General features: G+C 39.8%; 4 protein-coding genes across 6 annotated transcripts in view; 3 read left to right on the top strand and 1 right to left on the bottom strand.

Moving 5' to 3' along the window:
- Positions 1–549: 549 nt before the first annotated feature.
- LOC124207975 (gamma-aminobutyric acid receptor subunit beta-like) overlaps positions 550–22,271 on the bottom strand; it is a 38,476-nt gene continuing 16,754 nt past the window's right edge. Inside the window, exons 4-9 of the mRNA XM_046605645.1 lie at positions 5,776–6,002; positions 5,601–5,683; positions 5,379–5,516; positions 4,986–5,270; positions 2,409–2,578; positions 550–2,315 (exon numbers count right to left, since the gene is read on the bottom strand). Of these exons, the coding sequence (XP_046461601.1) occupies positions 2,064–2,315; positions 2,409–2,578; positions 4,986–5,270; positions 5,379–5,516; positions 5,601–5,683; positions 5,776–6,002 (1,155 nt within the window). The 3' untranslated portion in view covers positions 550–2,063. The remainder of the gene's footprint in view (positions 2,316–2,408; positions 2,579–4,985; positions 5,271–5,378; positions 5,517–5,600; positions 5,684–5,775; positions 6,003–22,271) is intronic.
- On the top strand, positions 6,475–9,704 carry LOC124207979 (vitelline membrane outer layer protein 1 homolog). 2 transcript variants are annotated; one of them, XM_046605648.1, is made up of 3 exons: positions 6,475–6,598; positions 6,659–6,897; positions 6,969–7,501. In XM_046605648.1, exons 2-3 carry the CDS (start codon positions 6,671–6,673, stop codon positions 7,366–7,368), a joined length of 627 nt encoding a protein of 208 aa, XP_046461604.1. In that variant the 5' UTR covers positions 6,475–6,598; positions 6,659–6,670; the 3' UTR covers positions 7,369–7,501. The 2 variants fall into 2 exon arrangements, with proteins under 2 accessions (XP_046461604.1, XP_046461605.1); XM_046605649.1 differs by lacking the exons at positions 6,659–6,897; positions 6,969–7,501 and adding exons at positions 8,869–9,110; positions 9,181–9,704 and having other exon boundaries at positions 6,495–6,598.
- LOC124207983 (vitelline membrane outer layer protein 1-like) lies at positions 18,746–19,640 on the top strand. The gene is made up of 3 exons (XM_046605655.1): positions 18,746–18,796; positions 18,856–19,108; positions 19,171–19,640. Exons 2-3 carry the CDS (start codon positions 18,870–18,872, stop codon positions 19,490–19,492), a joined length of 561 nt encoding a protein of 186 aa, XP_046461611.1. The 5' UTR covers positions 18,746–18,796; positions 18,856–18,869; the 3' UTR covers positions 19,493–19,640.
- Positions 20,993–22,000, top strand: LOC124207980 (vitelline membrane outer layer protein 1 homolog). 2 transcript variants are annotated; one of them, XM_046605650.1, is made up of 3 exons: positions 20,993–21,095; positions 21,211–21,457; positions 21,525–22,000. In XM_046605650.1, exons 2-3 carry the CDS (start codon positions 21,222–21,224, stop codon positions 21,898–21,900), a joined length of 612 nt encoding a protein of 203 aa, XP_046461606.1. In that variant the 5' UTR covers positions 20,993–21,095; positions 21,211–21,221; the 3' UTR covers positions 21,901–22,000. The 2 variants fall into 2 exon arrangements, with proteins under 2 accessions (XP_046461606.1, XP_046461607.1); XM_046605651.1 differs by having other exon boundaries at positions 21,001–21,149.

Genomic DNA, 22,271 nt, shown 5'->3' with positions numbered 1-22,271 from the left:
TTGACGTCCTGCGTTGCCGCTCTTAGAATCTGTACCCGCTTTGCGCATTCTCATCAAAGAACGGGAATATTAATTACTTGTCTCTTTTTATTAGCCCTTTCAGAGCATATAAAGGACTCTCCGCTGGTATACCAAAAGAAATTGAGTCCGACAACAAATTAGGCACTTTGTCTGCCAACTAGCCGTCTTTACATGCGGTCACATCTGTTCCGACTTCCAAGCTGGGAGAACACGATGAATCATGACGGGTAATAACTAATAAGCCTTTGAATGTTTTTTTTTCTTTATTTTTTTATATATCTCGGGAAAAATTCTGATCCCAGCCAAGCGAATAAATGTGCGGAGCCTTTATGAAGACGTCTATTTTCTGGGCTCATTTCCAAATGAATCAACCGCAAATGTGGTCGAAATTACAAGGAAAAACCAACAACTACACACGGCCATGATTCATCTTGTCAGTATAAAGAAGAAGTTCCACGTTTTTCATTCGAAACCGTTGCGCCAAATTTTCTCCTCGACAGTAAACAACACGATAAATTGCAACATTTGTTCTGGTTTTTTTTAGAGTTTTATTGCTTTCATACTATATATCATCTATAGCAGCGAGTCGATCAGTCAAAAAAAAAGGGGGGAGGTTGTAATAAAGGTATGTATGTGTGTGTGTGTGTGTGTGTCACATCGTAAAATACAGTAATCATCAGCGGCCATATTTTCCAATAACATTCAGATGATGATATATGTCTCTCTTATTTTTCCCCCCGGTTATTATTCATCTTCATTAAAACCAAAACCCCCACCCCACCCACACGTTTTGATAATTAATGATGACTTTCTTGTATATCACACACACACACAACACGCGTTGAGCCCTGCACACTTCATCCACTTCATGTCAGTCGAATATTAAATTACATTGACCCGTTTTCCCAAGGTCCATTTCATAATTATGGAAACACAAACGCGATCCCAACAAATCCAGCGAACGAAAACAAATTATTATGTACAAACACACACACACACACAGCCAATTGATAACTTTTAAAAACATGATTAGTATTATATATCGTCTGTCTATTATAGTAGTAGTAGTAGGCTATATCATCATTTTTTATATTTTTCAATTGGGGTTTTTTTTCAAGTGGAAGTGGAGAAAGAAAGAACTTTGGAAATGGTTCAAATTAATTTGTTTTGTTGTCAATAGAAAAAATTGAATTTTTTACGTAATTAATGAAATGAAAAATTTAGATGTTGTAGCCACAGGATGACTAGTAGAGTAAAATGGTGAGAGAGAGAGATAGATATTTTTTAATAATAGTTGATGAAAGAGATAAAATGTTGTTGAGGGGAGAGGATATTTTGGTAAACAAGATAACATACGATAATAATAATTAATACACAACCCGAAGAGATTCATGTCAATATAATTTATAATTACATCATTATTATTATTAGTAGTCTGAAGTATATATACCTGTATATACTTGATATTATAAAAAAAATACTTTTATTATATGAGGCAGTAGTATATATAGTTAGTTGAATATATTACATAGAAAAATGATTATATAATAACGAATGATTTTCAAATCAATTAGCTAGCATTATATAATAATTATTCAATTCAATCGAGAAGTAAGAGAGCGACGAAAAGATGTTTTTTTTTATGTATACAATAAACTGTCTAGTATTATTTAAATATTATCTTACAATTTTTTCGTATTGCGTAAATCGCGAGATCTAACGAAAAACAAATTAAAAATGTCATCATCGAAAAAGATTACAGAGAGAAGAGGATTACATATTGATGAGGAGGAGAATGGTTTTTAAGGGGAGGGGGGTTTTAACTAATTAATTATATAGTATTTAATTAAAAATGGATCGCCATTTGATGCTTTAGATTCGTGCGTATTTTAGCGGGTAGGGTGCGGGGCCGTTAATTACACTGGCCGCGCACCTGCCTTCCCTTTTTAAAAAAACGATGATATAGTATATTTTAATTTGCTTAAAATTGATTGGATTGATGAGAGAAATTGACGCCGAGTTAGGGGGTTTTGGCGTGATGATTATTTGGGATTGTGTAGGGTGAGGTCCTTGGTGTCGACCTCGGAGACGTGGAGGTAGATGACCCAGTACATGAGGTGGAAACAGGTGAAGCAAACGGGGAAAATGACTCGCGAATATTTGTCGATGGTCGACGGCGAGGCGCCGTACATGACGTTCAAATTCTTGCCCTGGCTGACCAGCGCCAGGTCGTCCGTGTCGCCCACGGCCGTCACCTGCACCACCGTGCTGCTACCCGATTTGTTGTTCTTGCACTGCAATTTCAAAGATCAAAAATAACAAATTCAAACAATTGAATTTCAAATTTTTTTCCCGCTTCTTTTTTTGAAATTTCCAAATTTTCTTACGTGCGACTTGGCGACGGTAGAAGAGGCCGTCTCGCCGTCCAGACCGCCCGATCCCGCATTGCTGCTGGCCTGCATGGCGGCCCGTCTTTGCTCGGCCAATTTCTGCAAATTCTGGTAGCGTTTCTTCCTCATTTCGATCCTTTTAGCGATGTAGCCCACGGCGGCGTATTCTGCAGTACAAGAAAAATAAAAGGTGAACAATCCAGCCTCATCATCCAATCCCAAAAAATAAATTTGATCACATTCCCAGCCACATCAGCACCATAGTAGATCTAAGCGCATCTCATTTTTTTACGTATGTGTAACACGCGCGCTTTTTCCGCTTCTGATTGCGACCCATTCAACGATTCCGTTTTCACCACGTTGGAGGAAAAAGAAATGATATTCCCGCACCGCCGACGTCTTTCGTTGAGCAACGTCGCCATAGACTAGATTATTACCAGAACACGACGAGTCGTAGATAGTATATATGATTCTTTATTTGAGAAAGAGAGAGAGAGGAATGAATGAGGCCGACGAGTCCTGGCGCCTTGTATTAGATGGACCGGAAAAGAGAGAAAAAAAGAAGATGATGATGTGTCATATACATCAAAAGCATCGCCCCCCTCCAATATCGCCGGCCGGAGCTAGAGGAGATGCTGCCGCGCTGATGTGTGTGTAGAGACAGAAAAGCGATGTCTACTACAGCACAAAATATATATCACATCTTCTCTCTTGGAGATATAATAAAAAGAATGTAGAGCGCTCCAGCCGTCCGCTGGGGCTACAACACACATTGCCGAGTCCCGGCCGTCACCTTGGAAACGGCCAGCATCAATTCTGTCTCGCAGTATACACTGGGGGTAGTAGTAGTCGTCGTACACTAGTATACTAGTCGGAGTAGTAGCTGTATAGATCGTCAAAGTTGATCACAGCAGCAGCAGCAGTCAGCGGAAGAAAGCGAAGCAGTTCAATATCTACGTGACATTTCGGCTGATTGGATTTCGGCACCGCCCCCATTTTGGGCTGGGTGACTCCTCCTACTCTTCCTACTCCTGGAGGCTGAGGAATATCTTTTCGACTGATCAACCATCAACAGTTGCCGAGAGATAGAAAAGCCTCAACTCCCGCCCATCTACAAAAGCCTCGGCAATAAACTTGACAAGAGAAGAGAAGAGAAAAGACGGAAAGTAAAAGAGAGAAAAGAGACATCTAAACTATACACAACAGTTTGAATTGATGATGATGTCATGCGTTCGATATCGTCGGCTCCATTGATTTTTGTTGCCAGCCCGTCTCCTAGCAGAGTCTTTTCCCTGTGTGTGCGCGAGCGAGCGAGCTATTTGATTTCATAGAGGAACCAGCGACTCTTCTTCTTTTTGTGTGTGTGTTATAGCTATTATATGCTCACGCCTGAAAGGAGAATCTTGGGCCGTGTTTATTGTTATTATTCGCTGGCGCGAAGAAGAAGAATAATATTTCACAAGACGGCATCTTCTTCTTTTTTTGAACTAAAGAAAAAGAAGAAAGGAGCGGCCCACGCCTTATTCCTCCACTTTAACGCCGCCGGCGAAATTGAATTAAAAAAGAAGAAGATGAAAACTCGTAACTTTTGGTTATTATTACAGCTAAAAAAGGAGCCAACGCGCGCATATAGTCCCGAAATATAAGAAAAAAATATGGAATAAATAAGATTTGCGGAATGATAGCCCGAGGCAATATAGGCGCAATATTTCAGCGTAGCCGAGATGAGGAAGCAATTGAGAGTGTGAGACGTTTGAAGGCAAAGAAAAGAAAGAAAGACAAGAAATCGATACTCTGTTCACAGCACGTCTCTCTCGCTAGGCTGGGCCAGGTTGTTCCATGTTGTTGTTGTTGTTGCGGATGACTGGATTATGTAGATATATAAGACTGCACACACACACCGTCTGATTATTAAGGTGGTGAAAGAGAGATGGGGAGCTCTGCCAGCGGAATTTTGAATGAGGCCTCTGATAAATCTGTCCGCCGTTTCTAAACAACGTCCATCGCAGTTGGGTGGGTTTATATGCCAACGCGTCATACTGGCGCATTACACAGGGACGACGCTTCTTTCCAATTTTCTCGTGCACACAGCGCGGATAGAAACATGTTTCCAGCTGGTCATGTCCAGTACGTGAGCTACATATTCACCCGTCTAACATGTATCAAACTCGATGCGATAAGGCGGGCAATTCGAATACATCAATTGATATATGGACGGGCGGGCGGAGGAGCTACTAGCTGATAAAAAAACAAAATCCAAATAGGATTTATGTATGGAAAAACTAGGCAAAAGAGAAAAGACACGTGTCCCCCACCCGGACTGAAACGGGAAATGTCGTGACGTGTTTGTGCAAGTCGGATGCCGCAGAGTCGAAAGAACAAAACAAAAAGAAACTTATTGGATATGTTTTCTTTTTGTTTTGGCTTTTTTTTGACCCGGCGATATGGAAATAATTCAATGAAATTGCTCAGAGTCACATGCACGATCAACGTGATGGATACTGTGTGAGACACGAGCTTAAAGGTCATGAGGCGGACGCGGGAGCGTGAGCGGGTGTAGTGTATAGTACGTACCCAGGAGCGAAGCAAAGACCATGACGAAGCAAGTGCCCAGGTAGATATCGATGGATTTGACGTAGGAGATTTTTGGCAATTGGGCGTTGGTTGACGACATGAGCGTCGTCATGGTGAGCACCGTCGTCACGCCCAGCGAGACCCTGGCCGGCGCAGCGTTGCGGTTGATCCAGAAAGAGACCCACGAGATGACGACAATCAAACTGGACGGGATGTAGATCTGAATCAAATAGAAGCCCATCGAGCGGACGAACTGAATGTCGCACGCCAGCCGGGAATAATTGCCTGGATGCGGGGTGGACGGAATCAAAACAGAAAATGGAATTTCAAATGAATTTCAGCTCGCCATTTCATTATTCAACGAGATGCAGTGTTGTCGCCTAGCAACCGTACCTGTGGTGAGACTGTAGCTGTATTCACGTTTGCGGTAGCCCATGACCTGGAACTGCGGCAGTTCCACCTCGGGGAAAATGGAAACGGCCTTGGGGCTGTCCACCCATTTGTACCAAATTTCGTTGGTCGTGAAACCGACTAAAAATTCAAAAATCAATAAAGTCTTAATTCGTCCAATATCTGGTGAAAATAAAAAAAAATCAACATTTGTTTCAAACTCACAGCTTTCGATTTCAATCGGGCAGAGCTGGCTGTCCAGCGGGAAATACTTGAGGTTCATGGGGCACGACGCCGTGATGGTTATTCTGCGAGGCCCCCAAAACGAAACAATTGGAAGAGAAACAATCAAGATAATGTTTGATACGAATATCATTTTGGAATAATGAAATAATCGAACCTCATGCTGCGCGTAATTTCACCGTCGTGACGGATGCGGACGAATTCGTTGGACGTCGTCACCGTGTGCAGGTAGGCCGTTTTCTCGTTGGGGAAAAAAGTGTCGGGCACCCACATGTTGCGCAAGTACTCGGTACTCACCGACAGGATTTCGACGCCTCTCTGGCGCTGAAACGAAAGCCGGTCGTCCGTCCAAAACTGCCGGAAGTAAACATCCAGCGTGAAATCCTGTGAGGCAGAAAAGCGCAAAAAAAAATCTCATAAATCTCGCGTAGTCAGAAGTTATTGATTTCACTATTATTGCGTAATCAGTTTGAATTTAAAAAAAAGGCTAAAAAGATCAAAAGAATTAAAAGCAGTGGGTACAAATCTAAGAAAAAACGAGGTCAAACAACGATATATTTTGGGAACTTGGAAAATTGAATAAAGATGCGATGGACTTAATTTAGTCTTGTATGAAACCAATAGAAGCAATTTAGCCATGTACGAAATAAATTGAAAGTTGCACACGGTTGCACAAGAGGAGACGTTAAGCCAAATACAAGGGAGGACAATTGGCCAAAAAAAGAGAATTGGTAATCCCAATGAACACGCATGTCCCCATCATGGAATGTTGCAATCCTTTGATAATTTTGTAATTAAATTACTTAAATGATTTTGAATTAGCATTATAAGTCAATCTTCCTAGGTCGACTTTTCCGTCCCAATACCCCCCCCCCCTTTCACCTAATGTGAACAGTATATAAGGGGTAAGAATCAATTCAATTTTCATCAGTTCACTTGATTCGTCAACCAGTATCAAACACTCCCGAAAACAAGCAAAGGTACGTAACGATTTCGATTGTAACAAAATTCACTTTGGTTTAACTTTGATTTGGATTTAGTTGGATTTAAAAATGACTAAATTGATGCAATTCGTTACTCTCGCGGCCGTTCTCGGCTGTTTTCTACCCACGACGATTACGGCCCAGTCAAGCCCAAGTTGGGGACGAGTCCAGTACTGCCCCCGAGGTCAAAAGGCCGTTGGATTTCGATTGGCATTTGAGGATTTAAGTGCTAGAAGACTTGTGACCATTGTTTTCATTTGCACACGTGGAAGTAGGATTACCTCGCCTCCAGGAACGTGAGTGTTCAACTAGACTTTAATTGCAGGTGTTCACCAAGGAACTAATGTGAATGTTTTGATTTCATTAGTAGGGGAATTCCGGGTCGAACACGCGTTTGCCGGCCTGGCAGATTTTTAACATCGTGTCGATTGCAACTGGTACGACCCGGGAAAAACACGAGGACCAACAATTTGAACTGCAGGTGCAGCGACGGACAGACACTGCTAGGGGACGGGAACAAAGTTGGCGTTTGGCATGGATGGTCCCGTACCTGTCGCAACGGCATCGTGGGCTTACAGACAAAAACGAGAAGAGGATTTATCTACGACGCTAGATTCCCCTGTTCCCGCCCACGCCCAAGTGCTGAAGCAGCAGAGATTGAAGAAGTAGAAGAAGAAGTAGAAGAAGAAGTAGAAGTAGAAGAAGAAGTAGAAGTAGTAGAAGAAGTAGAAGAAGTAGAAGAAGAAGTAGAAGAAGTAGAAGAGTAAAGAACAGACGATTCTATTTACGGCCTCGTTGCTCGGAAATTCCAGACTTATTTCTTTATTCTAATTTATAATATTTTTCTGTCTTCTAATGGGGTAGAAATGGGATAGAAATAAACTTTTCAATTGGCAATAATTTTGTTTGTTCATCATTTCAATATGCTACACTGTACGCTTAACAACAAATACTGATTGGATTTGGGTAGGAGGTCGAGTGCGTATGAAACTCAAAATTCGTTTTGCTGTATCAAATTGTACCGATCAAAAGTTGAATCGACACAATTTCAACTAAACCTGTGGAGGTGGACAGATAAAGATTTAAAAACGATGAAACACCTTCATACATGCATACAGCTATTTGTCTTAGGTAATTTACTTCCGGCCCATTCGTTGTTTCTTTTGCAGTTTGAGACACTATCGCTTACACGATGCATCTCATCAATCCGTAATTAATTTTACTCTGCGGGGTAAAATGCCTGTGGATTCAAAATAACAAAAACTGAACGTAAAACGATCAATAGTTCAATGTGTTCAATAAACAAGTCCAATTGTGCAACAGGAGATTACGCCAAAAACAGGGTTGGGTACCGATACCCCTGGCCAACAAGAATTTTTAAAATCCTAATATGTATGGAGTATGGAGTGCCCAGCACAGAATGTTTTAATCCATTTGGTAATTCTGAAACCATTTCGCAATTTGATTGGCATGCGTCAATCTTACTAGTTCGTCTTTTCAGTTTTAAGTGGAATCGATAATCGAATATAAGGAATGATAAGTGATTGTTTTCCAGAATTATTTGATTTTTACAAATTACTCTTCTCGAAAACTTATAATCAATGATTATAAATTGAATTAAAGTGTCAAATATCGAGGAGAATCTAGATAATTGATCACAAGCTGATTGCAATTATTTAATTATACGATTGTTTTCTTTCGAGAAAAGTAGAAAAGCGAATTTTTTTTTTACAAGTCTCGAATACCTTTCCTATCGAGATCGAAAAACAAAAGAAAAAAAGTTAAAAACTCTAAATTCATACACATTTAAGAAACGAAAAAAATGGGCGATGGAAAAGGTTCTTTAGTTTGTAGAAAATACTTAAATCAATTGGGTTTTTATCCGTAATTAAATAGACAAGGTTGTACAAGAGTACGCCAAGAACAAAGTTGGGTTCGTTGCCAAAACAAAATTTGGTAATCCTAATGGACACATGTCCCCAACAAAACATTTTGCAATCTGTTGATATTTTCGGATATTTTTAAAATTAAATTTCTTAAATTATTTTGTAATTTCCTTGGAAAAAACTTCGATCTCCACACCTCTTTTTCGAACTCCCTCCCCCCTCCACCCAGCGTGAACGGTATAAAAGGGGAGAGAATCAATTCAGTGATTATCAGTTTCTCAGTTTCTCCAGTGGCAAACCCTCCCGAACACAAACAAAGGTAAACGTAAAGATTTCAATTGTAACAAAATTTACTTTAGACTAACTTTGATTTGGATATAGTTGGATTTAAAAATGACTAAACTGATGCAATTCGTTGCTCTCATTGCCGTTCTTGGCTGTTGTCTACCTGCGACGGTTACGGCCCAAACTTGGGGCCCAGTCCGGTCCTGCCCCCGAGGTCAAAAGGCCGTTGGATTTCAATTGTGGTTCGAGAATCGTCCAAATAGAAGGCTTGTGGCTATTGTTTTAATTTGTACACGCGGAAGTAGAATTGTCTCGCCTCCAGGACCACCTCCAGCAACGTGAGTGTTCAACTAGACTTTAATTGTAGGATTCACCAAGGATCTAATGTGAATGTTTTGATTTCAATAGTAGGGGAATTGCGGGTCCCGTACGCACTTGCCGGTCTGGCAGATTCTTAACATCGTGTCGATTGCAACTGGAACGACCCGGGAGAAATACGAGGGCCAACAATTTGAACTGCAGGTGCGACGACGGACAGACACTGCTAGGGGGCGGGAACCAACCTGGCGTTTGGCAAGGATGGTCCCCTACCTGCCCCAACGGCATCGTGGGCATACAGACTTTTGCGGGAAGATCCCCAAACCCATTTCATATCTTCAACGCTAGATTCCCTTGTTCCAGCCAAAGTGCTGAAGCAGAGATAGAAGAAGTAGAAGAAGAAGTAGAAGAAGAAGTAGAAGAAGAAGTAGAAGAAGAAGTAGAAGTAGAAGTAGAAGAAGAAGAAGAAGAGTAAAGAACAGACGATTCCATTTATGGCCTCGTTGCTGGGCAATTCCAGACTTATTTCCTTATTCTAATTAATAACCTTTTTCAATTCTTTTAATTAATTTATGGGTTAGAAATGTGGTAGAAATATACTTTTCAATGGGCAACCTTTTTGTTTGATCATCATTTCAATATGCTACACTGTATCGTTTCAAAACCAATCGAAACAATTGATATATTGGATCGGAGGTCGAGTGCGTATGGAACCAACAATTGGATTGTGACTTTTATTAAGTATATTTATTCCAATTTAAATTTAAATTGCTGAAAAGCGGGATTCAAAGTGATTTGCGGGAGATCACCTGGAGAGACTAATTTTCCATTGCACCTGAATGAGAATATGCCCAACTTGTTTTTCGTACGTTTCCATAAATGTTTTTTTTTTAAAGAAACACCAGAGAAACTCTGCAAAAGAAGTCGATGTTCGCCGATAGATAAAAGTACAAGCAAGCAAGCAAGCAAGATTTTTGACAACCTGGATAATATTTCGCTCAACAAAAAGTTAACTTTTGCGACATTTCCGGACAATATGTTGTCACGTCACGAATATGGTCGGAAATTTACCAACTGTTGAGAGTTTTGCCAGGAAAATCAATTCCCTAAATTAGTCAAACTCAAGAAAATATAGACAACAGGTCCCGATAAAGATACATAGTAGGTATAGGTTTACTTTAATATCTTTGACTCAATAGTCATTCATACTAGCTTCAAACTTCCTTCAACGAATAACGATTTGTTAGATTTGCCACTTGCTGTTCACCGGATGAAGGGAAGGACTAAAAAGGCCCGTAGAGTAAAAACAATCAAAATCAAACGAGACACGATTCAAAGTTCACTGTTTTCCAGAATTATTTAAATTTAATAACCCTCTTCTGGACATCTTTATTATAAATAAAATTAAAGTGTCAAATAACGAGAAGAATGTAGATAATTGATCACACGCTGATTTCAATTATTTAATTATTCGATCGTTTTCTTTCGAAAAAAGTAGAAAAGCAAATTTTTCCAAAGAGTCTCGTATACCAAACCAACTGACCAACTGGGAAATCTGCAGCTTCTTATTAACATCGAAAAAAGTCAAACAACCTCAAATTAAAGAAACGAAAGAAATGGGCAATGGAAATAGATGTTTAGTTTGTAGGAAATTAATTAAATCAATGTTGCTAAAAACCAAAATAAATGGACCACATTGTACAAGAGGAGAAGTTTCGCCAAGAACAAAGTTGATTACCTTGCCAAAATAAAAATTTGGTAATCCTAATGGACACATGTCCCCAACAAATCATTTCACAATCTGTGGAGAATTTTGAAACTCAATTACTTAAATCATTTTGAAATTACAATAAAATGTGCTACGTCGATCTCCTCTCGTCTTTTCCGTATCCCCCCGCCAGCGTAAGCCGTATAAAAGGGGTGAGATCAATTCAATTTTCATCAGTTCACTTGATTCATCGACCAGTGGCAAACCCTCCCGAACACAAACAAAGGTAAACGTAAAGATTTCAATTGTAACAAAATTTACTTTAGACTAACTTTGATTTGGATTTAGTTGGATTTAAAAATGACTAAACTGATGCAATTCGTTGCTCTCATTGCCGTTCTTGGCTGTTGTCTACCTGCGACGGTTACGGCCCAAATTTGGGGCCCAGTCCAGTTCTGCCCCCGAGGTCAAAAGGCCGTTGGATTTCGATTGTATTTTGAGAATCGTCAAAATAGAAGGCTTGTGGCTATTGTTTTATCTTGTACACGCGGAGGTAGAATTGTCTCGCCTCCAGGACCACCTCCAGGAACGTGAGTGTTCAACTAGACTTTAATTGCAGGTTTCACCATGGATGTAATGTGAATGTTTTGATTTCATTAGTAGGGGAATTGCGGGTCCCGTACGCACTTGCCGGTCTGGCAGATACTTAACATCATGTCGATTACAACTGGAACGACCCGGGAGAAACACGCCGGCCAACAATTTGAACTGCAGGTGCAACGACGGACAGACACTGCAAGGGGGCGGGAGCCAAGCTGGCATTTGGCAAGGATGGTCATCCCCTAGCTGTCGCAACGGCATCGTGGGCATACAGACCGAAACGAGAAGACGCCCAAACCCATTTTATATCTACGACGCTAAATTCCCTTGTTCCCGCTCAAGTGCTGAAGCAGCAGAGATAGAAGAAGTAGAAGAAGAAGTAGAAGAAGAAGTAGTAGAAGAAGTAGTAGAAGAAGTAGAAGAAGAAATAGAAGAAGAAGAAGAGTAAAGAACAGACGATTCTATTTATGGCCTCGTTGCAGGGAAATTCCAAACACATTTCTTTATTCTGATTTATAATATTTTTCGGTTCTTTTAATGGGGTAGAAATGGGGTAGGAATAAACTTTTCAATTGGCAACCTTTTTGTTTGTTCATCATTTCAATATGCAACGCTGTATGCTTATCAACAAGTACTGATTGGATTTTGATAGAAGGCTATGAAACTCAGAATTCGTTACGCTGAATCAAATCGCTCCGATCAAAAATTGAATCGACACAATTTCAACTAAACCGTCGGAGGTGGACAGAAAAAGGCTAAAAAACGATGAAACACTTTCATACATGCATACAGCTATTTGTCTTTGATTAGTTAACTTTGTCTAGCAGTTTGAGACAGCACAGCTTGTATCGCTTACACGATGCATCTCATCAATCCGTAATTAATTATTGTTGCTCTGCGTGGGTAAAAATGCCTATGGATTCAAAATAACAAAAACTGAACGTAAAGCGATCAATAGTTCAATGTGTTCAATAAACAAGTCCAATTGTGCAACAGGAGATTACGCCATAAGAACAGGGTTGGGTACCTGGCCAACAAACAATTTGTAATCCTAAGTGTAATGTGGCCCAGCACAGAATTTTTAAATCCGTTATTAGGTATTTCTGAAACCATTCCGCAATTTGATTGGCATGCGTCAATCTTCCTCGTTCGTCTTTTCCGTTTTATGCGGAATAGAATATAAGGGGTAAGAAGTGATTCAATGTTTTCCAGAATGATTTGATTTAAAAAAATCTTTTCATTATCAATGATTATAAATTGCATTCAAGTGTCAAATAACGAGGAGAATGCAATTATTTAATTATTCAATTGTTTTCTTTCGAGAAAAGTCGAAAAGCGCATTTTTTTACAAGTCTCAAATACCTTTCCTAGATCGTAAAACAAAACAAAAACAAAGTTAACAGCCCCAAATTCATACACATTTAAGAAACGAAAGAAATGGGCGATGGAAAAGGTTCTTTAGTTTGTAGAAAATTAATTAAATCAATCGGGTTTATATCCCAAAATAAATAAACAAGGTTGTACAAGAGGAGAAATTACGCAAAAAACAAAGTTACTTTGCCAAACCAAAATTTGGTAATCCTAATGGACACATGTCCCTAACAAAACATTTCGCAATCTGTTGATATTTTTGAAATTAAATTTCTTAAATTATTTTGTAATTTCCTTGGAATAAACTTCGATCTCCGCACCTCTTTTTCGAACTCCCCCCCCCCTCCACCCAGCGTGAATGGTATAAAAGGGGAGAGAATCAATTCAGTGATCATCAGTTTCTCAGTTTCTCCAGTGGCAAACCCTCCCGAAAACAAGCAAAGGTACGTAACGATTCCGATTGTAACAAAATTCACTTTAGTCTAACTTTGATTTCGATTTAGTTGGATTTAAAAATGACTAAACTGATGCAATTCGTTGCTCTCATTGTCGTTCTTGGCTGTGTTTTACCCACGACGGTTACGGCCCAAACTTGGGGCCCAGTCGTGTTCTGCCCCCGAGGTCAAAATGCCGTTGGATTTCGATTGTGGTTCGAGAATCGTCAAAATAGAAGGCTTGTGGCTATTGTTTTCAGTTGTACACGCGGAAGTACAATTGTCTCGCCTCCAGGACCACCTCCAGCAACGTGAGTGTTCAACTAGACTTTAATTGCAAGTTACACTAGATCTAATGTGAATGTTTTGATTTCATTAGTAGGGGAATTGCGGGTCCCGTACGCACTTGCCGGCCTGGCAGATACTTAGTATCGTGTCGATTACAACTGGAACGACCCGGGAGAAACACGCCGGCCAACAATTTGAGCTGCAGGTGCAGCGACGGACAGATACTGCTAGGGGGCGGGAGCCAAGATGGCGTATGGCAAGGATGGTCCCCTACCTGTCCCAACGGCATCGTGGGCTTACAGACCGAAACGAGAAATACCCCGAACCCATTTTATATCTACGACGCTAGATTCCCTTGTTCCCGCACAAGTGCTGAAGAAGAGATTGAAGAAGTAGAAGAAGAAGTAGAAGAAGAAGTAGAAGTAGAAGAAGAAGAAGAGTAAAGAACAGACGATTCTATTTATGGCCTCGTTGCTGGGAAATTCCAAACTTATTTCTTTATTCTAATTTACAACATTTTTCTGTTCTTCTAATGGGGTAGAAATGGGATAGAAATAAACTTTTCAATTGGCAATAATTTTGTTTGTTCATCATTTCAATGTGCTACGCTGTATGCTTAACAACAAATACTGATTGGATTTGGATAGGAGGTCGAGTGCGTTTGCAACTCAGAATTCGTTACGCTGTGTCAAATCATACCGACCAAAAGCGGAATCAACACAGTTTCAACTAAACTGGTGGATGTGGACCGACAAAGGCTAAAAAACGATGAAACACCTTCATACATGCATACATCTATTTTGTCTTAGGCTTCCGGTCCATTCGTTGTTTCTATCGTAGTTTGTGACAGCACAGCTATCGCTAACACAATGTATCTAATCTATCCCTAATTATTGTTGCTCTGAAGGGGCAATGCCTGTCGATTCAAAATAACAAAAACTGAACGTATAACGATCAATAGTTCAATACTGTGTTCAATAAACAAGTCCAACTGTGCAACAGGAGATAACGCAAGAACAGGGTTGGATACCCCTGACCAACAAATTTTTTAAAATCCTAACATGTATGATGTATGCCCAGCACAGAATGTTTTAATCCCTTTGGTAATTCTGAAACCATTTCGCAATTTGATTAGCATGCTTAAATCTTACTAATTCGTCTTTTCCTTTTTTTGCGGAATCGAATATTCTTTCGAATATTTTTCCAGAATTATTTGATTTTTAACAAATACTCTCCTCGTTATCTTAATTATCAATGATTATAAATTGAATTAAAGTGTCAAATAACGAGGAGAATGTAGATAATTGATCACACGCTGATTACAATTATTTAATTATTCGATTGTTTTCTTTCGAGAAAAGTAGAAAAGCGAATTTTTTTACAAGTCTCGAATACCTTTCCTATCGAGATCGAAAAATAAAAGAAAAAAAGTTAAAAACTCTAAATTCATACACATTTAAGAAACGAAAGAAATGGGCGATGGAAAAGGTTCTTTAGTTTGTAGAAAATAATTAAATCAATTGGGTTTTTATCCCAAATTAAATAGACAAGGTTGTACAAGAGTACGCCAAGAACAAAGTTGGGTTCGTTGCCAAAACAAAATTTGGTAATCGTAATGGACACATGTCCCCAACAAAACATTTTGCAATCTGTTGATATTTTCGGATATTTTTAAAATTAAATTTCTTAAATTATTTTGTAATTTCCTTGGAATAAACTTCGATCTCCGCACCTCTTTTTCGAACTCCCCCCCCCTCCACCCAGCGTGAATGGTATAAAAGGGGAGAGAATCAATTCAGTGATCATCAGTTTCTCAGTTTCTCCAGTGGCAAACCCTCCCGAAAACAAGCAAAGGTACGTAACGATTCCGATTGTAACAAAATTCACTTTAGTCTAACTTTGATTTCGATTTAGTTGGATTTAAAAATGACTAAACTGATGCAATTCGTTGCTCTCATTGTCGTTCTTGGCTGTGTTTTACCCACGACGGTTACGGCCCAAACTTGGGGCCCAGTCGTGTTCTGCCCCCGAGGTCAAAATGCCGTTGGATTTCGATTGTGGTTCGAGAATCGTCAAAATAGAAGGCTTGTGGCTATTGTTTTCAGTTGTACACGCGGAAGTACAATTGTCTCGCCTCCAGGACCACCTCCAGCAACGTGAGTGTTCAACTAGACTTTGATTGTAGGATTCACCAAGGATCTAATGTGAATGTTTTGATTTCAATAGTAGGGGAATTCCGGGTCCCGTACGCACTTGCCGGTCTGGCAGACACTTAAGATCGTGTCAGTTACAACTGGAACGACCCGGGAGAAACACGACGGCCAACAATTTGAACTGTAGGTGCAGCGACGGACAGACACTGCTAGGGGGCGGGAGCCAAGCTGGCATTTGGCGACCATGGTCCCCTCGCTGTCCCAACGGCATCGTGGGCTTACAGACCGAAACGAGAAGACGCCCAAACCCATTCTATATCTACGACGCTAGATTCCCTTGTTCCCGCCCAAGTGCTGAAGCAGAGATAGAAGAAGTAGAAGAAGAAGTAGAAGAAGAAGTAGAAGAAGAAGTAGAAGAAGAAGTAGAAGAAGTAGAAGAAGAAGAGTGAAGAACAGACGATTCTATTTACTGGCCTCCAAACTTATTTCTTTATTCTAGTTAATATTCTTTTAATTAATTTATGGGGTAGAAATGTGGTAGAAATATACTTTTCAATGGGCAACCGCAACCTTTTTGTTTGATCATCATTTCAATGTTCTACACTGCATCGTTGAAAAAAAAAATACCGACTGGATGGGTGGTCGAGTGCGTATGAAACTCAAAATTCGTTACGCTGTGTCAAATCGTACCAATCAGAGGAGCGAATCGACACAATTTCAACTAAACCTGTGGAGGTGGACAGACAAAGGCTGAAAAAACGATGAAACACCTTCATACATGCATTGATGCATACAGCTATTTGGCTTAGGTAATTTACTTCCGGCCCATTCGTTGTTTCTTTTGCAGTTTGAGACACTATCGCTTACACGATGCATCTCATCAATACGTAATTATTTACTTTGCTCGATTGTTTCCTTTCGAGAACAGTAGAAAAAGGCATTTTTCGCAAGTACCATTCCAACTGACGACTGGGAAATTGGTTCCGTATAACCCCATCAAATTACGTTTAAGAATTGGAAAAAATGGGCGATGGAAAAGGTTGTTTAATAGCATTGTATAGGAAGTTAACTAAACCAATCGGGCTATATCTCGAAACAAATGGGCCAAGTTGTACGAGAGGAGACGTTACACAAAGAACAGGGTAGAGCACCAGGCCAAAAACAAGAATTGGTAATCCTAATTGTTCCCAACAAGATATTTCGTAATCTGTTGATAATTTTGTAATTCAATTTCTGAAATCATTTTGTAATTGGCATTATGTGCCAACCTTTCTGGCTCATTTTTCCGCCCCCCCCCTCGCGCCTAACGTGAACCGCATATAAGAGGTGAGAATCAATTCAATGTTCATCAGTTCTCTTGATTCATCAATCAGTGGCGAAGGTAATTCAATTAACGATTTCGATGGGTAACAAATTCACTTTGGTCTAACTTTCATTTGGATTTAGTTGTTGGATTTGAAATGACTAAACTGATGCAATTAGTTGCTCTCACGGCCGTACTTAGCTGTTTTCTACCTACGACGGTTACGGCCCAATCGTGGGGCCCAGTCCAGTTCTGCCCCCGAGGTCAAAAGGCCATTGGATTCCAATTGATATTTGAGGGTCCGCGTGAGAAAAGACTTGTGGCTATTATTTTTACTTGTACACGCGGAAGTAGGATTACCTCGCCTCCAGGAACGTGAGTGTTCAACTAAACTTTAATTGCAGGTTTGCACTATGGATCTAATGCGAATGTTTTGATTTCATTAGTCGAGATTCTGGGATTTCGGGTCAGCCACATTTTTGCCGGTCTGGCAGATTCTTAACATCGTGCCGATTACAACTGGAACGACGATCCGGGGCAAACAATCCGGCCAACAATTTGAACTGCAAGTGCAGCGACGGACAGACACTGCTAGGGGACGGGAGCAAAGGTGGCTATTTGCAAGGATGGTCCAGGACCTGCCGCAACGGCATCGTCGGCATTCAAACCAAAGCGGAAACCAAACTGTTTTATATCTTCGAAGCCAGATTCCCTTGTTTCTTCTCACGTGAATCAGAATTAGACGCGTGAAGTTCAGACGGTTCTATTTATAGCCTCATGTTGCTGGGCAATTCCTGACTGATTTCTTTATTCAAGTATAAATGAGGTAGAAATAAACTTTTCAATCTATAACTTTTTGTTCGTCCATTCATTTCAATATGCTATAACTGTATCGTTTTCAAATTTTAAAGATAACAGACTTGATTGGGGGTCGAGTAGGTGGCGGAACCAACAATTCGTTACGCTTTATCAAATAGCAGCGATCACGAGCAGAACCGACACACATTCGACTAAACTGTCCGACAGACAAAGGCTAATAAAAACGACTAAATTTCTCAAAGAAAATAGACAGCAGCAGAGGTTTTGACAAAAATACGAAGTAGATAAGTCTACTTTTATACTTTTATCTTTGACTCAGTAATTCAAAAATGAACGAGAAGAACGGTACAGAAGTGAAATTTGGCGACATTTCCCTCAACGATTATTTTGCACTTGCTCTCACATGTTTTCCCAAGTTGTCTTATTTTAAGAAATAACTCTCCTCAACATCTTTTCTGTGTGATTGAAAATTTGATCTTTAGAGACAAATAAAAGGAAAAATGTAGATAATGTATCACAAGCTGATTAAAGTGATTATGTACTTCTTCATTGTTTCCTTTCGAAAAAGTAAAAAAGCGCATTTTTCAAGTCCCATCCAACTGACAAACTGGGAAATTTGGATTCGTATCGAGATCGAAAAAAAAAAGAAAAAAAATGAATACTGTGGAAAATGTTACCGGTATTTAGTTTTGTAGGAAATTACTTAGCACAACCGGGCTATATTCCAAAACAAAAGGACAAGTTGTACAAGAAATGTTACGTAAAGAACAGGGTTGGGTAAAAATTTGAATCCTAATGGACATGGAGTCTTCAACAAAATATTTCGCAACTCGTTGAATCATTTTGAAATTAAATTTCTTAAATCATTTTGTAATTTCATTAGCATGTAGGCTACATCGATCTTTGTTCGCTTTTCCGTCCCCCTCCCTCCCTCCCCAGCCTAATGCGTATATAAGCGGTGAGAATAAATTCAATGTTCATCAGTTGCCTTGATTCGTCAATCCGTGACCAGCACTCCCGAATAAAGAAGGTAAGTCTAAGTCATTTTCTATCCCTATCAAAATTCACCTGTGACTTACTTGGATTTAGTCGGATTTTAAAAGATGGTTAAACTCATGAAATTCGTCGTTCTTACGGCCGTACTTTGCTGTTTTCTACCAACGATGGCTACGGCCACCTTCTGGGGCGATTGGGGCAGAGTCGATAACTGCCCCCAAGGTGAAAGGGCAATTGGATTTTTACTGAAAACTGAGCCAGACCAAAGAGATAGTGACGACACAGCGCTAAACGCCATTGCTTTCATATGCTCAGGTGGAAGTAAGATTCTCTCGACTGAAGGACTGTAAGTGATAAAAAATAATTGCAGGATTCACCAAGGTACTATCGTCTATTTCCTGATTGCAGTTGGGGAAATTGGGGTAGCGAAATTCGTTGCCCGTCTGGCAGTTGGCTTACATCATGCCAACTTCGCGTTGAACCTAAGCAGGGAGACGGAGACGACACGGCGGCCAATAATTTGAATTGCAAGTGCAGCAACGGCGAGACGTTGCGCGGCGACGGGGCCAGTTGGGGCGATTGGAACGCATGGTCCAGTCCGTGTGAAAACGGCATCATGGCTATACAGACCCGAGTGGAGGGAAACCAAGGAAAGCGAGACGACACGGCTCTCAACGACGTTTCATTCACATGCTTTCCCAAGCGTAAAATACAAGAGGCGCTTGAATAGGAAGAACACAAAACCAAGAACAGTTGGTTTTTTAATAAGCCTTATTGCTGGACGATTCTAGACTTACTTTTTTAATTTCTATTCTATTTTATAATATTTTTTGAGTTCTCCTAACATATGGGGTAGAAATAAACGTTTCAATGGTTTACCTCTTTGTTTGTACATGTTTCAAAATGCTACATGTATCGTTTGAAAGGACTTGCCGTTACACCGGCACCTCTGGTTGATGGGTCAACTATACAAAATGCGCATTGAACGCAGGACAATTAAATGTGACTTGAAAATGGCTGGTTAGTTCAGACCTTTCAAAAGTATTCCAAGCCACATTTCAAATGTAGTAAACAAATTGATTTGCGGGGGATCCCGGGTGAATTTGATTTATCTATTTTAAAACGTTCCCTTCCCTTTGTGATTGTAGATGAACGGGGGGAAAAATTGTTGTTTGCTCACAAGCTGAGGGCGATTATTTTACTCACTTCAATTGTTTACTTGAAAAGTAAACGTAAAAGCGCATTTCACAAATCTCGTACAACAAAAACTTAAAATACTGAAATAAATTATTTCATTTATTTCAATTTTACAATGTGAAATCAATCTCTAAACTGTAAAGATGGGGGAGGACCAACATGAAATTGGTTTCCAGCATCACATCGAAAAACAAAATAAGAAACAACGTCGCAATAGTACACATTACGAAAAAGATGTTTAGTTTTGTAAGAAATCAATTAAATTCAATCGGCTATATCCGAAATCAATCTGCCAACTCACAAAGATTTTCGTACAACAAGTCCAGTTGCACAAATAGTTTGGTCATTTTAGCTTTTTTACCTCAAACAATAAGTAATTAGGAATTTTTTTAATGAGCACTATTTCTACTTACTTTTTAAGGAAGTGTATAAAATAATTTAAAAATCGTACTGTGGGATCCCATATAAATTTTCAATTAAAAATATAGAAAATAAGAAATGGGGGACTAATTTTGAATATTTTATTAGTTTTATTACATGTTATCAAACTTCATACGTCAAGTCGTCAATAAACGTGTGTTGCAATTTTTGATTTTGAAAACATTTGAATTTGCAACACACGTTTATTGACGTATAAAGTTTGATAACATGTACTAAAAATAATAAAATATTCAAATTTAGTCCCCCATTTCTTATTTTCTACTTTTTAATTGACAATTTATATGGGATCCCACAGTACGATTTTTAAATTATTTTATACACTTCCTTAAAAAAGTAAGTAGAAATAGTGCTCATTAAAAAAATTACTAATTACTAATTGTTTGAGGTACACCCCCCTTTTTCGGCTAAAATGAACAAACTAAAATAGGAGATGTTACGACAAGAGAACAGGGTTGGGCACCTGGCCAACGAAAAACTTGTAATCCTAACGGATGCATGCCCAGCATGCATGTCCATTGGTAATTATGAAACCATTTCGCAATTTTAACTGGCAAGCGTGTCAATCTTCCTCGCTCGACTTTAACGTCCCCCCCTCCGCCTAACGTGAACCGTATATAAGGGGTAAGAATCAATTCAATGTTCATCAGTTCACTTGATTCATCGACCAGTGGCAACCCTCCCGAAAACAAGCAAAGGTACGTAACGATTTCAATTGTAACAATCAGCGGCAAACCCTTTCGATAACGAAAGTACGTGACGATTTCGATGGGTAATAAAATTCACCATTGTATCATCATTATTTTTATTTAGTTGGATTTAAAATGGGTAAACTGACGAAATTCGTTGCTCTCACGGCTTTTCTTTGCTGTTCACAAACACCAACTACGGCCACTTATTGGGGCGATTGGGGCAAAGTCGAGTACTGCCCCGAAGGTGAACAGGCAATTGGATTTTCATTGAAAACTGAGAGACCGCAAGGAAGTGGCGACGACACGGCACTCAACGCCATTGCTCTCATATGTACATCAGGAAGGATGATAACCTCGACTCAAGGACCGTAAGTGTTAAACTTAAACTAAACATTTTTGCAGCACCAGCTTTCATTGCGAATTTCCTGATTTCAGATGGGGAAATCGGGGTGGCAGATTTGTTTGCCAGTCTGGCAGCTACATAACATCGTGCCGACTTCGTGTTGAACCGCCCCAAGGTTTCGGCGACGACACATCGGCCAACGATTTGAACTGCAAGTGCAGCAACGGAGAGACGTTGAACGGCGACGGGAACAGTTGGGGCAATTGGAACTCATGGTCCAGTCCGTGCCACAACGGCATCATGGCTATACAGACCCGAGTGGAAAAACCACAAGGGAGAGGAGACGACACGGCTCTCAACGACGTTTCATTCACTTGCTTTCGCAAACGCGATCAGATGCTTCAGCAAGAGAGAGCGCCAAATGCAATAGACGCGTTAGGAGCAAAGTTTGTTGCTGGACGATTCTAGATTTTATTCTGTTATTCCAATTGATTCTAATTTTAAATTATTTTTTATACATATAGGGGTTTATATTCTATGGGTACGAAATACACTTTTCAATGGTTTACGTTTTGGTTTGAAAAAATGACATTTCGCAAAAGAAAAATGTGCGAAGGAAAAGGTTGTTTTGTAGTTTGATGGGAAATTAATTAAACAAAAAAATCGGGCTATATCCCGAAGGAAATGTGCCAAGTTCTACAAGAGAAGATGTTCCGCAAAGAACAGGGTTAGGACCTTTGCCAAAACAAAATGTTGTAATCTATGGGACACGTATGCCCGACCAAACATTTCACAATCTCTAGATAATTTTTAAATTCAATTTCTTAAATCATTTTGTA

The sequence above is a fragment of the Daphnia pulex genome, chromosome 11 (genome assembly GCF_021134715.1).
Source record: "Daphnia pulex isolate KAP4 chromosome 11, ASM2113471v1".
Lineage (NCBI taxonomy): Eukaryota > Metazoa > Arthropoda > Branchiopoda > Diplostraca > Daphniidae > Daphnia > Daphnia pulex.
The sequence above is the reverse complement of the archived record's forward strand: the minus strand, read 5'-3'. Positions and strand labels throughout refer to the sequence as shown.